This window comes from Ambystoma mexicanum, chromosome 4p (genome assembly GCF_040938575.1).
Source record: "Ambystoma mexicanum isolate Mex_15411 chromosome 4p, UKY_AmexF1_1, whole genome shotgun sequence".
In the NCBI taxonomy this organism is placed as follows: domain Eukaryota; kingdom Metazoa; phylum Chordata; class Amphibia; order Caudata; family Ambystomatidae; genus Ambystoma; species Ambystoma mexicanum.
The window spans coordinates 1,074,688,139-1,074,703,053 of record NC_090927.1 but is presented as its reverse complement, the minus strand read 5'-3'; the positions used below and the strand labels follow the sequence as shown (position 1 = coordinate 1,074,703,053).

Genomic DNA, 14,915 nt, shown 5'->3' with positions numbered 1-14,915 from the left:
CTTGCCCATTCCACTGTAACCCGCTGCCCATCACAATTAAAACCAGCCCAACTGTGGATCAGTTGAAAGCTCGAGTTAAACAACACTTATATCCTAAAGAGTTGGATTCCCCGGACCTCCCTCTCATCTTCTCTACCTGACCTCAGCCCTCCCTCCAGTGACACAATGTAATTTTGTATATTTATTTAGTGCTCCTCTCATTTGAAGCACTTTGATATGATATGATAGTTTATTCATATAGCGCCTATACACAATGTGTTTCAAAGCGCTTCAAGGCAAGGGAGGGAACAAGGGAAAATACAATGACATTCTAACTTTAACTCTTAGGTTAATGTTACCTTTGTAATTCATATGTTTTCTTATATATATATTGTTTTCTTTTTATTTTGTCACACTTGATTTTACCCTCAAACTGGCTTACCACTTGTTCTCATCTTTGTGCTATTGTACAGGAATGCTTCACGGGAATATTTCCACCATCTGTAAATGTGTTATTGGATGTCATTTCTGATCGAAACGGACACCTCTTTGCTCCAAATACATACATGCCTTTAGGTAGACAGACTACCTGAATTCTCATTTGCATTTGAAGACTATGCTATAAGCGTGATATTATTGTATTCATGGTTAATCCATTTATTTCCTTCAGGGAAGCATTTTTTAATTTGACTATCTTATTTTTATGTTTTATGAACTAGGGACAATAGAGTGTTAAACTAATAGCACTAACTAAATATTGCACTTTACCTGTGCTTTTTCCAGATTTGGGAGGCCCCACAATTGCAATCCTAATAGGCACAGGTGGCTTGGGTTTTGGTTGGTGGAGATACTTCACTGGGTTTTTCATAAACATGTCTCGATTTTCTTTGTTCGAAAAGAAATAGATATATTGTCGGTAAATCACAGGGAAGGAAGGATTCTCAGGTGTCTTGAATAGTTTGATTACATCGCCGCCAAAAAGCTGAAAAATAAAAATGAAAAATACCACTTATCAAATACATTTAAAAAAATGTAATTACACTTTATATACATCATCAATGTGGCCACACACCGCCTGTACATTTGCATGCATTTCAGGTAGCACAATTTTACCACTGAATTATTTGGATTCAAAACGTTTTTTCCCCCCATTTAAAACATTACTTGCATAATTCCATATGAGTACCAAATCACAGACAAGAATTGGCTGAACAATCGCCAAGTAAAGCAGCTTCGTAAAATCACACAGTATGAACTTGGGGTGGCGGCGGCAGGGTGTGGAGGCATAGTGTAGTCACTTGGAATGAGATAGTAATCTAGAATGCAAGTCCATGGGGAATTCCAATTGTGGGTGTTAGCCAGGCAGTCAATCCAGCTGGGAGCAAGGCGCTCTGTCCCTGCATGAACCTTTGGAATAAATAATTTCACCTCTCTGCCAAGGTGTCCAAACTTATTTTGTTATAGTTCAGATGAGGATGGATTAGCATCTACGCGTGAACTGGAGGAGTGTCCTACTTGGCAAACACAGTAGTAGTTGAAGGGGTCCCCTTTTACACAATGTTACATTTTGACAGGTGGCGATGCCCCCTGCTTCTGGTTTTAGTCTTTTCCCCCTTTTGATGTGCTTGATATAAACTTAATTTACATGTTATATGAAAATTATATAAAAAATGTTTGATATTGATTTTATATCAAATATATATTTGATATAAAGTGTTTTCTAATTTATATTAGTTTTGATATAAAGTGAATATACATTTTACATAAAGTCTATATAAAGATGTGAGCACCGCTCGACAATGTTGTGCGGTCGAGCACCAAGAGCGAAGTCAGCTCTGAAGACAAGGTCTGTGAATCTAGGGTTTTGCAGAGTGAAGTGTTGATGACATCATAGAGGGGCTCCACCCCAGGGTATTAGGAAGTGCATATACATTTTATATCAAATTGATAAGCCCCCCTCAAAGTTTTCTATAGCAATTTTATTGAACCCTAATCATTTTTATAGGAAACAGAAACAAACATCCTGAGAGGACAAGACAGGAAATTGACATATACAGTCGTCCAATTTCTTGCTGACATTCTGGATCCCACCAAACAACTGAACCTACAGCCCATAGCTTGAGTAAATACTTTGTATTTTTTATCTCCTTTTTTCTATTTTTATTTTTTTTCTCTTTCTTTCATCTGTCCTCTCTTTTGTAATATTTGATGAATTTGTTTTGTGTGAGATATAAGAGTGGTAAATTTAAAGTCAGCTACTAGATGTAGCCTTATGGATTTAAATGAAAAGTTAATGTATAAACTATATCATAATAAAATAGGAAACAGAAAATGATACCTGCTGTTTATTCAGAGATTCTTTCAGTAACATCATAAAAGGTGACTTCGGGGGGTATTTCAATACTTTAATGCATTGGTCTGTGTATTTCTCTAATAATTAACAATGTATTTGTATTTTTTAAAGCATTAATGTATCTATTGATATTCATGTCCTTTATGAGTTAGGCTATGAGGCAGACTGATTAAAGATGTTTCATAGTGCTTGGAATGCACTCAAAAGCGTTAGGCTGTGCATTTTTAACTAAACAGCTGTGTGCTTTTAATGATGTGTTTATCAATGTACAGTTTACTTAGAATGCTCTGTGCTTATGCATGCCAGTCAGGACAGCGCATAGATCTTGGTAGTTGAAAATGTGTAGAGGGTTTTGTAAGTGTTTATAGTGCTGCTACACAATCTACCAGACACTCACACAATCAATCAGGCACTCACACAATCAATCAGATACTTACACAATCAATCCGACACTTCAATATCAAGTTTGGAACTCATTGCCATCCGACACTGTGACTAGAGAGGAGTAATCTCTAGTCATCCTACACTGTGACTAGAGATGAGAAATCTCTAGTCACAGTGTAGGATGCATTTCACAATGTATTATTAGACTCCTGGCACAGTTGGTTTTGTGTGATACCATTGTAGAGCACTTAAATGAGTAGACCAAAGCTGTGGATGTGGGGCAGCATCATTAAGGTTAAAATGTAATCATTCTGTGTGGCTGCTGCCAAAGGGTGTTAAGAGAAGTAGCTGTTTTGGTAAATGCACATCCCGGCATATATATATTCAGAGACAGTGCCCGTCAAGAATTCAGAGTGATTTTTATAATCACAACATTGGAAGAAAAGAAACGTAAGTAAACTCGATGAAAACTTATAAAATATCTGCTATGAGCTGTGCCATCCCTTTCAGCAACAAACTTACACCCCCAAGCACGCACATGCAGTCATAAGGTAAACATCGCCTTGCTAACTACCGGTGATAAACAATGTCTGTGTGTATTTTCATGGTTGGTTTGTTAATACTGCTGTCGTAAGAACATCCTGTATTCTGGTGAGCTTAATATAGAGATCCCTGTGCTTTCTGCTGATGTGGATAGAGGAACACATGTAAGCCGCGCACAAGATGCCGTGGACCCCATGAAAACAATAGTTTGACTTTTGTACGGTCTCTGGGAAGCACACTTTACTTATAAAGAAAACTGCTTTTCCTCATTTACACTCTGTATCAAAGCCAGTTCATATAAGATTGGTATACATTTTTATATCAACATGTTAGAGGAAGTTTATATAAAACATTTAAATACATATTTCATATAAAGAAATATTAATTTGTATATACATTTCTATATAAAATATGATTTTCTATATTGATTTTTATATACATTTATATATCAAAAAATATGTTTTTATATTTGTATATACATTTTTATTTATATTGTTTGATATCATTTTCCTTTCCTATAAAGTTCATATAAAAATGATTGGGGTTCAATAAAATTGCTATCACAAACTTTGCAGGGCATATCAATTTCATATAAAATGTATATCCGCTTCCAATCACCCCAGGGCAAAGCCCCTCTGTGTTGTAATCAACATGTCACTCTGCAAAATCATAAACCATGTCTTCAGAGCTCGCTGCGCACTCGGCGCAGAAACAAGCAACATCGTTGAGCACTGCTCCCATCTTTATATAGATTTTATATAAAATGTGTATTAATTTTATATCAAAACTGATATGCATTAGAAGACACTTTATATCAAATAAATATTTGATATAAAATCAAAATCAAATATTTTTGATATCATTTTTATATCAAATTTATATTAAGTTTATATCAAAGCACATCAAAAGGGGGAAGGACTAAGACCAGAAGCAGGGGGCGTGGCCACCTGTCAAAATTTAACATTGTGTAAAAGGGGATCCCTTCTATTACTCACAGTGCGGCCTTATACAATTTGACTTATAACATTTAACACTGGTTTGATAAATTTGGGCTGGTTTAAGTTCCAGTACATACAGTGTGCAGGGGACCGGAGTGTCCAACAACCAAGGACACTTTTTTCTTTTTGCATCTTATTTGTAGCGATCATTAATGTTCCCTGACACTTCCTCGTCTCAGTAGTTGATTTACTGGCCTTTGTGTCAGGTTGGGGAAAACTAAGACTGGGACTGGTAGTTAGTTGCGGAAAAGTGTTGCAGCATGCCATTAAGACATGAAGAATGGATGGAACATATGCACAAGGGAACGAGGAGTATGTGATTTTCCTTAATGATGCCATGTCATCCCCCGGAGGGTCGCCTCCCCCCCAGGTGGTCCATCCGCCCCCAGGGTCAGATCAGGTAGTGGCTGCCATCTCCTGGCCACACATCCCCTCCAACTTCAGACCAATCTCCCTTCTCCCCTTCATATCAAAGCTCCTCGAACGCCTAGCATACTCTCAACTTTCAGCTCCACCCACCCCCCCCCCCCCTCTCAGTCTGGTTTCCGCCCTAAACACTCCACTGAGACTGCCCTCACTTATGTACTCAATTCTCTCCTCACTGCTCGCAACGCCAAGCAATCCTCAATTCTCATCCTCCTTGACCTCTCTGCAGCCTTTGACCCTGTAGACCACCCCTTACTTCTTAGCACTCTGTCCTCCTTTGGCTTCAAAGGCCCTGTCCTTTCCTGGCTCTCCTCTTACCTCTCCAATCGATCCTTCACTGTTTCCTGGGGCGGCCGTACCTCCTCCAGCCTCCCCCTGAACTATGGAGTCCCTCAGGGTTCCGTACTTGGAGCCTTTCTTTTCTCTCTCTATACCTCCTTTCTCGGCCCAGTCACCTCTTCTTTTGGCATCTCCCACCACTTCTACGCTGATGACGCCCAACTCTTTCTTTCCTTCTCTTCCTTCACATTTGACCTCCATCAGACTCTTTCTTCCTGCCTCACAGCCATAATAAAACTGGATGTCTTCCCATTTTCTTTCCCTCAATACTGACAAAACTGAAGTGCTTTTCTTCCCTCCTAACACTCTCTCCCCTTACCCCCTCCCTTCATCCATTTTCCCCCTTCCTATCTCCCCATCTAGTCCCACGCCCGCAATCTTGGCCTCCATCTTGACTCCTCTCTCTCCTTCTCCAACCACATCTCCCTAACCTCTCGCGCCTGTCGGCGCTACCTCTTCAACATCCACAAGATCCACTCCTCCCTCACCTTTCACGCTTCTAAACTCCTCATTTCCTCCCTTATTTTCTCCCGCCTCTTCTACTGCTCCTCTCTTCTTTTTGGACTCCCCGTCTCTCACCTGACTCCCCTAAAATCCATCTACCACTCCTCTATCCGTACTCTGTCTTCTAGGTCCTCGTGACTCCATTTCTACCTCACTCTCTCAACTCGGCTGGCTTCCCTTCCTCTCTCAATTGAAATTTCAATTCCTCTGTCTCGTCTACTAATCTCTCCATGACCTCGCCCCCCTATCTCTCTTCCCTCCTCTCATTTTACTCTCCCTCCCGCTCTCTCTGATCCGCTGATCTCTACCTTCTCACTGTACACCCTGCCCCTTGTGCCGCCTCACGCTTCCGCTCCTTCCAACTCTTGGAGCCCCTCCACTGGGACTCCCTACCTCTCTCTTTCCGCTCCTCCCCTACCTACCCATCCTTCCGCTCCTCCTTGAAAGCCCTTCTTCTCCACTCCCCCCCTGACTCTCCTTACCTACCTCTTCCCCCTAAACCCCCAGCCCCCCTCCCCTCACCTCACCTCCCTCCTTCCCCCTCCTCCCGCTGACCTCATACTGGATACTGTTACCAGGAGGCGTAGGAGGCCACCTTGGGGCTTCCCCCCAACCCCCCTTCCCCTCCCTCCTCCCCCCTTCCTCCCACACCCGCTGACCTCCAACCTGACATTGATATCCCTTCACCTACCTCCTCTCCCCTCCCCTCCCTCCTTCATCCCCTCCTTTTGAGCAAATTGTTCCACATACTGTACTTCTGGTTTGTTTCATATTTGTAAATCTGCTTCTTTCATTACTGTATCTTGTTGTTACTCTGTAAAGCGCTTTGGTGTAAGACGCTATATAAACTCAATAAACATAAAAATAAACATGTGGAGAGGCTACCTCAGGGAAAGGAATGATGGCATCATCAGATACATCAGAGTACATGTTATGTAGATTTTAGATATGTGGTCATGAATGAAGGCAAACAAATATAAATGGTCAACTTAGATGTTTACAAATGCATGTGGATGATATGCTATGTCTGGAAAATTATATATTGGATTTAGATAAATATAGAATAGGGGCTCATATTACCTTGGGGTTTTTTGACCCGAAAGTATGAACATAAGATAAGAAAAATCAAGGACATTTCAATAGAAGCCCACAAAGTAGTTTGTTTATGTGACAAGTTCCAATGTTTCCTTTGAAGCACTACCCCCTTCCTTACTTCCAGATGGTAGACTTCATAAGAGAGAACAAAGGACGCTTCTAGGCCTGGACCCAACAGGTTGCTTTTGGTGAAATTCAGCCCCAAACACACAAAACTCTAACACTAGAAACCTGTTTGACAATAAAACGACATCAGATGGGCCACTTTATTGAAAAAAAACATATACATCTTTACATTTAAATGTTACCAATGAATCTGCCTCCAGACCTTTAGGGATGAAAGGTTATATATAATTTAGATCATGGGCTCCCACTTTTAAGGGCGGACCATGCGTGCAATAAATGTAAGTACTGGCAGGCTGTTTGTAAGATATGTACATGTTACACTGTTGCTGTCATGTTGCCAAACAACATAGCAATTGCTGGTCGGTCTGTAGGCAGGGCCCAGTCAAGAGAAGACATGTGCACTATACTTTTTCAGCATGGATCATTTAAGAAAGTGAGATCCGATTAGCAGAGCACACTTTGTGAGATACAATTTCCAGCATCATTTTGTGTTGCAAAAATCAAAAAAGCTTGGGACAGTCTACTGTGGCGAACCAGAAGAAGGAGACAGGCAAAAGGATGGCATTTTGAATGGCCTTTATTAAATATAAAAAGGCTATCTGTCCCTACTGCTCAGAGGGATTTCTGTACCTAATAAATTAAACAAATGGTGCTCGTCAGTCGTCCAAATCAAAAGTAGTCCTCAGTCCAAACATCTATTCACCATCTGGCCCTGCTAGTGTAGAAAACCAACTCAAAATACACCAGATCACAAGCATCTCAACTCAGGCTTGTCTGGCCAATGTTTGATGGGTCTCTCTTTAATGAGAGAGCTTGAAGCACATAAATAGTTCACAAATTAAATGGTTTCAGCTCTCCCTTTAACTTTTGTATAAGTTGCAAGTCTCTGAGTAAATCAAAGGTTTCTAATTCTTCACGTGCAGGAGCGATTGCCTTATTCCTTTCCCAAAACCTTAGCCACTTCCTTTTTCTTGGTCTAAGCTCCTGCGCAACTTGCTTGAACTCATCAGTATCCCTGCTCTTTATGGTTTCAGAAATGTCCCTTCTTTCTCTAGGGCTCTCTAGACCCCTCTGTTTTTCTGCTTGCTTTAACCGTTGTACTTGTTTCAGTGTTTAATGCCAATATTCGATGCTCAGGGTTGTAGGGCTTCTGTAACCCTCTGTGTCAGCTTCTTTCTCTTTCTTAGAATCCCCCTTCATTCCTCCACCCTGGTACCTTCTCTGCCTTTGTTTGTGCTCCAGCGGGTTGGCGTTCAGCGGGGATGTTGCCGCTCGTCCCTCTCCTTAGTGGCGCCGGCTCGTAGGTGTTCCTTTTTCGGATTCCGTTTGTCTCGGCAGTCTCTGTCTGCAATTCTCGTGTTCTAAGTTTAGGATTCCTTCCTACATCCCATCCTCGTCTCAGCATAGGTTTGTGGGTCCCTGACCCATCACGGCTGCAGTGTGGTCATGCCATCAGATAAGAGAGTCCTTCCATCACTGACTCCTCCTCGGATGTATCGCCTTTCTCTGCCGGCCTTCCGGTGTGTGTATGTGTGTATGTATATATATATATATATATATATATATATATATATATATATATATATATCTCCTACGGCTTGCTCCGCAGTGTAGCATTGCTCCGCCCCTCCAGGACATCTGCATGTCAGAGGCTTGCCTCGGAGTAGGATTCTCTCTCCTCCTCTTAAGGTTCCTGGTCTCCTTATTTACACTGCCTTTGTTCAAAGGGGCATGTCGTTCCTCTTTAGTTGTTGAGTTCAGGAAGAATCCAGAATTACCTGAAGCCAAAGAGATATGCAATGTCACTATTCGTTGGATGTTGAACAGAAGTAACATCAGTCTTTTCTATTCCCATACATGCAGACAGTGTATTCTTCTAAGGGAGTTCCTTATAGGCAGCTACATAATTTAAGGGAACGTTTTTCTCTATTATTTTGTATCTACCATACCATTTGGAAATCATCTTATTCTCCGAGGTGGGAAGGGGAAACAAGACAGATTCCCCAACAGAGAAAGATTGGGCCACAAATTGTCTGTTGTGTAGGGTCTTTTGATGTTCTTGGGCTCTACCCAACTGAAGTTTGACGATTTCCCTAACAGTAGCCATATGGGATTTGAGCTTCTGGGACTTTTGGGGAATGAGTAGAATGGCCTCTCCTCTCTCTTCCCTGGTCTCTTTTAGCATATCAATTACGTCTCGTAGTTCTGGCACAAATAACTCAAAAGGGGTGTACACTAGAGACATCTGAGCAGTTTTCCTAACCGCAAAGAGGTCCCAGGAAATCATGGCATCCGAATTTCCACCATCGGCCTCTACCAGCTTGTGGAGTCTTCTTTTTAAGGTTTGGCTTAACCTTTCCGCAAGGCCATCTGTCCTGTGGGTGGCACACAGAGGTACGCAAGATTTTAATATGCAATATTTCTTTTACATCCTGCATAATTTTAGACACAAAGGTTGGATCTTGATCTGTGAGGATTTCCTTTGGGAATCCAATTCGTGAAAGGAAGGGAATTAGACATTTCAGGATTTGTTGACTAACATTATTCCTAAGGGGAAATGATTTGGGATATCGGGTAGCATAGTGAACAATAATGAGTATTAATTTATTTTCCAACGTAGATGTTTCTCGCGGTCCCACTATGTCCATAGCTATGCAAAAAAAAGGGTATTTCGATGATAGGAAGGGGTTGCAACGGCCTGGGGAACTGCAGTGACTGCAGTCTTGTCAAATCTCACAGGTAGAGACAGTTCTTCACATCGGCGAACACTCCGGGGCAGTAGAAATGGAGTATTACCTGGCTTTGGGTTTTCCCTATTCCCTGATGGTCCGCCGTTAGATGGAAATGGGCTAGCTCCAACACTTTCCTCCAATGACTTTGAGGAATTACCAATTGTGTTTGGTTAACACCATCTTTCCCAACATCCCCTGGATAAAAAAAACCCTATCTTTATAAAGAAGGGGAGACTGGCTTGATAATGCCCTTAATCTTCTAAGGTTACCCTGCCAAAGGCCTCGGTTAGACCTGGGTCGTTGCTTTAGGCGAAGGCAAGATGGGGTCACAGGGTGATATCCTCGGCCTCTCCAACAAGGTCGGCTTCTCCCAATCCCAGCGTCTCTCTCTCTCTCTCTGTTTCTACTAAGGTGTCTACCTCTTGTGGTACTGGGATGAGGACTTTTTCAAGGATCACTTTTGCTATGGCTACCCCCTCTTTAACCAGATTGGCTTTAGTCCCGTGGTTATGGAGGATCATCTTTACCTCCCTGCAACAGCCAGGAACCATCACACCAGCTGCAACCTCTAATCCATGTCGTCAGGCAAGTCATTAGTCTGATGTAAGTTCCTGGTGAAGGGGAAAGACTCAAACTTGTCGGTATCAAGCGCCTTTCATTTGGTGGTATAGACATTTTCTCTATATTATACACATCAAATCTGATGGACTGTGGTGTTGCCAGAGCAGGGGCTTTGGTCTTCTCTGTCGACTGTGAATAGTTTGGGTTCTAAACTTATATCAGCTGGTCTACAACCCATTTCTAACAGCATATAAGGTGAACCAGAAGGAGGAGAGGAATTTCCCAACCTACTAAACTAAACAAATAGTGCTTATTGGTCATCCAAATCAAAAGTAGTCCTCAGTCCAAAAACCTATTCACTATAAGGCCCTACCACTATAGAAAAATAAATTAAAAAATTGGCAGATCACTAGCCTCTCACCTCAGGCTTGTCGAGCCAATGTTGATGGGTGTCTTGATATTGGGCAAAATCTTCCTCGGGGCCAGCCCTTTGAGAGCAAAAATACCCAATTCAGCCCAAAATACAGGTTCTATTGTGCTGAGCAGTGATCTCATGCTAGTGACAAATGACACCCTCAAAGCTTTAGCATATTTATTCTAAGCAGTGAATTTCATATACATTTGGTATTCAAGTTAGAGAATATTACAAAGCATAAAACAAAGAGCAATGCAAAATATAGTGAAACATGGAACTTAGATAAACATAGAGAAACATAGAGAAATATAGAGAAACATAGAGAAACACAGTCTTACGTCCCTTTAATCAGCACTGGGGAGACCTTGGGCCCTCATAAGCTAGCTGTAAACAAGCCCCGCTCAGAGGACAATGCTGAAGGACACCGTATGAGCCAATGCCGGGCACCTGTTTCTGCACGAATCAAGTCCACAGGCGATCTCCCCCTGATCCATGTGTGCATGGATATTTTATAATCTCTTGCTGTCAGTCACCATGACGCACAGTTCCAGAACTTTCCCTGTGCAACTGGCTCATGGAAAAAACCCAGCTCTCTCTGAGATGCTCCCTGCTCGCTCCTACCCCCTCCCTTGTTCCCATCTGCGCTGGCTGAGGAATGTCTTATCAGTACCTTCCCAGAGAAAAGGAAGATTAGCTTGGAGCCAGGGCTAACGTTAGTGAGGCTGAATATTCTAAGGGAAGCAGGGATGTATTAACCCCATCTGCAAGCTCTAAAAGGCATGCACTCATAGCTTAGTGTTTATAGCGCTTAAGACTGGCTATCTAAGCGCTATATAGGTGCCATGATGTTCCAAACACTCCAAAAATACCTATTAGCTACATAGCTAGGGGCCCTCCCTGCCTGTCTATCAACAATGCTTAATTTGACCTATTTCATACTAGGCCTGCATATTCCTTGTAGCTCACTACTGCATAATGGAAGTGCTACAACAGACTACTGTCAGCATTTTTAGCACATACTTTGAATACACTATTGGCTTTCAGCGGCTAATGCTGTCATCTAAAGCCCTGATTGGCAAGGTTGCAATTTCGTGTATCACTACATTCCACCCCTATTCAACGTTTGTGCGACAAATGCTGACTAATACCTATCAACATAGTATTTAGTGCAGCGATAAAGACCTTGGGGCTTTGCAAGAGGTTTAAGCAAACTATCTTATAGCGGTTAGTTAGCATGGCATGCAAGGTAAAGCACTACCTAAACAAAAATGTACACAAAGTGAACAGTGACATATACCCTTGCCAAAACCTGGCCTACACAAAAATACCTACGCCAAGTGAACATGGACATTTACTCTAGCCAAAACATGGCCTACACAAAAATACCTAAATCAATTTTGTATAACTGATTGTCAGTTAAAAAGCAGCATGCAGTTAAAATGTCAAGGCAATCCAGTGTAGTCTAATCTACAATGCACTATTGCATTTATGTATGGTTACCAATTCTAAAACCTGGCAGCCTTTCACCCTAAGGGCCTACCCTCCCCCTGATCCCAGGGCATTCAAGCGTGACTATGGGCTGTGTGACTAGACACTTCCCCCAGGTAGGTGGAACCCAACCAGAAACCATCTAATTTCGTGAACAAAGTGAACCCATGGGCACCAGGTTGTCTAAATAAAAACAATTCTACTAATTTACATCAAAGCATGGCATGTGTTATTCATGCAATCAAAAGCAAGCAATTCAATCCATATGTATGCTGGTAACTGTAGCTCTGCGTGCCAGTGTGTGGAGGATGGTTGCCCCCACCCAGTAAAAAGCCAACACCTGCTGATTTAACAATGTGTGCCATACAATGCATTGTGTGTATTTAGCAGTCTTGTTGACCTGCCCTATGGCAGACAAAAATGTCTTCATGTCTAAAATTCTGTCATCTTCAATTGGCTGTCAATACTTGTAGCAGTGCTGGGCATATCAATGGGCCCCACTAGGCCAGAAGTTCTATAGCAGAGCTGGCATCAGAACCCATAGTGGCTAGCTTATTGTGCACAGTTTCTATGTCACAAGCATATAAAGCTCCTGCAATTAATGAATCTAGCTCCCTAGCTACGCGCACTCTAGTGATGGGCCATAGAAATGGACTCCATTTGTAGCAGCTTGGTAGTACTAAGGAAACATTGCCTCATGATAAATCTATGTCTAAGTGTAGCACTGTAATAATGAAGGTGTGCATTACCAGTCTACAATTTACATGTTGTCTTACCACTGGAAAATCTAACAGGTTCACAGTGTCTACCTTCTGTGACTTGGAGAATACCCTTCTTCAAGTGGGATATCTACCATATACAATATTAACTTTAGCCACAAACACCATACTACTATCCGGCAGTGGCTGTTTCATCACACCATGGAAAAAATTCATTTAGTCAAGTTATAGTTCATTAAATCTTGGCGAGAACACTCGCTGCAGTTCTTGGTCAGAAAAACATCACATTAGACAAATTAAACAAATGGTATCCATTCAGTGACAAAAGATGCCTGACAATGTGCCAGGCCAGTACACTAGCAATTCCATGTGGATACTCATTTGTAGCGCTTTTCCAAAGAATTATTCCAAATGTCTACAATCAAAAGGTGACTCTTTGCATTAGTGTGCTGGAGACAGCTGTCCCCACAAAAACATGAAACTGGTTGGTTTAACAAAAAACCGTGTCACACTCTGTGTCATAAAATCAAACATCAAGTCAGTCATGGTTTCATTTACCTGCCTTAAGCTGGCTGTAAAAGTATCCAGTGTTTCAAAGATTACCATTTCAAATTATAGCTCATACACTTGGCAGCATTACTTCAATTAAGAATCTTAACCTACGCACAGGTGACTTTGATGTGCGCACTCATCTTATCTCAAAATAAATTACGCTCCTGCTTGCATAATTCTGCTGCCCCAACAGTTCATAAATCATTCTCCTGCCTACGTGCAATGTAGAATATTTTTTTTTCAAAAAACAAAACATCTCTGGTTAAAGCCATTCAGTTGGAAGAGTAAAACCATTTGGTTTTTTCAGATTCATCTCAACAGTGCATTTAAAAACCATTTTTCAATGTGTTAGCATTCAATTGCTGTGTCACACAGCTGTATGTGGTGCCTGATGTTACAGTCCACAATTCATTGTCCATAGTCCTTTAAACAAGAAAGGGCAAAACATGTCATTTAAATGTGTAGCATCAAATACTTGATAATTAGCCAAGTCTGCATCGTGCCAGTTCAGCAAAAGTTATTACTCTGTTGGACACTATTCGCAGGTTACAGCATTGAGTGCGGTGCAGGGCACGTTAAAGTTGAAATAGCATGTCGCAGTGGCTCGCTTTCTCTGAGAATGCGTCTGACCCTTCTTTGATCAGTGTCACCCACAAACTGCATATTAACTTCCTGATATTGTAAAATGTCTTGTTGTGCTTTGCCTAGGCAAAATACAAACAGAAATGTTAGGATTTCATCAAAAGTTCAATATCAGCGTTATCCACCCCTTCCCATAATACCACCCCCATCTTCAAAAAGTCTCATCAGGTAACTACACACTTTGTCATTGCTACTGCAATTATTTATCACCTTTCTGCATGTTTCTGGCGGCTTATTTACACTCAACCATACGGGGTGTAACTGCCTAATCACAAACTCATTTGTGCAATGCAATCATAGCTGGTCAATGGTACCTCAGACTGATCTGTGCTTTTACAAAGCCATATAGTAAGTACCCAGGTCGCACAATGCTTTTCTTTTTTCACCAAAGCGATCACCAATGCCAGGCGCCAACCTGCTTCCAGTGTCCCATGATCTTGGTTTAGGTGGCCCTGCTGGCATCACTCCATTTTTCAAAGGTAAAGTCTTTCAGTCCAATACCGCTTGCAGTTGTACAGGCAGCTTTGTTTATTTATCTTTCTTTTCTTAGCAGTGTCTTTTCAAGCCTCTGGTTTTTTCACTTGTCATTTTTTCAAAGGGCGTTTGCTGTTTTTGAACCACCCCTTTGAGTGCGATAGTCTAAGCCAGTTTCTTTTGTTGCTTCAACAAATCATTCATTCTTGCACTAAGCCGTGTGGCTTCTGGATCATGGCTAATGTGCAGTGTTCATGTTGTACTTCAAAGCCCCGCTCTGCATGTTGTCTCTTGCAAAACGGCTAAGCACTTTTTGTCAGTTTTGCTTCCATCTGGAATGCCATAATGTCTTTGTCAGTTACTCCATCCCCTGGCAATGTAGCTTGCAGTTTGCCAGATGTGTATTTTCTCTTCTCAAAGCGCCTAGAGGTTTCTTCTCCAGTGCACAGCGCTTTACTTCAGTTCACATCACATGGAGCATTGGAATGCAGCTTGCACAGCAATAGCGTTTTACTTCACTTCACATCACATCACATGGGAATGCGGTTTGCACAGTAATGTCTGTTGGAATGGGCAGCTGTCTTT

At 41.7% G+C, this 14,915-nt stretch overlaps 1 protein-coding gene across 3 annotated transcripts in view; it reads right to left on the bottom strand.

Moving 5' to 3' along the window:
• AK9 (adenylate kinase 9) overlaps window positions 1-14,915 on the bottom strand; it is a 1,784,103-nt gene that overhangs the window by 372,108 nt on the left and 1,397,080 nt on the right. For all 3 annotated transcript variants that reach the window (XM_069606660.1, XM_069606662.1, XM_069606661.1), the window contains one exon: window positions 748-961. In XM_069606660.1, the coding sequence (XP_069462761.1) occupies window positions 748-961 (214 nt within the window). The remainder of the gene's footprint in view (window positions 1-747; window positions 962-14,915) is intronic.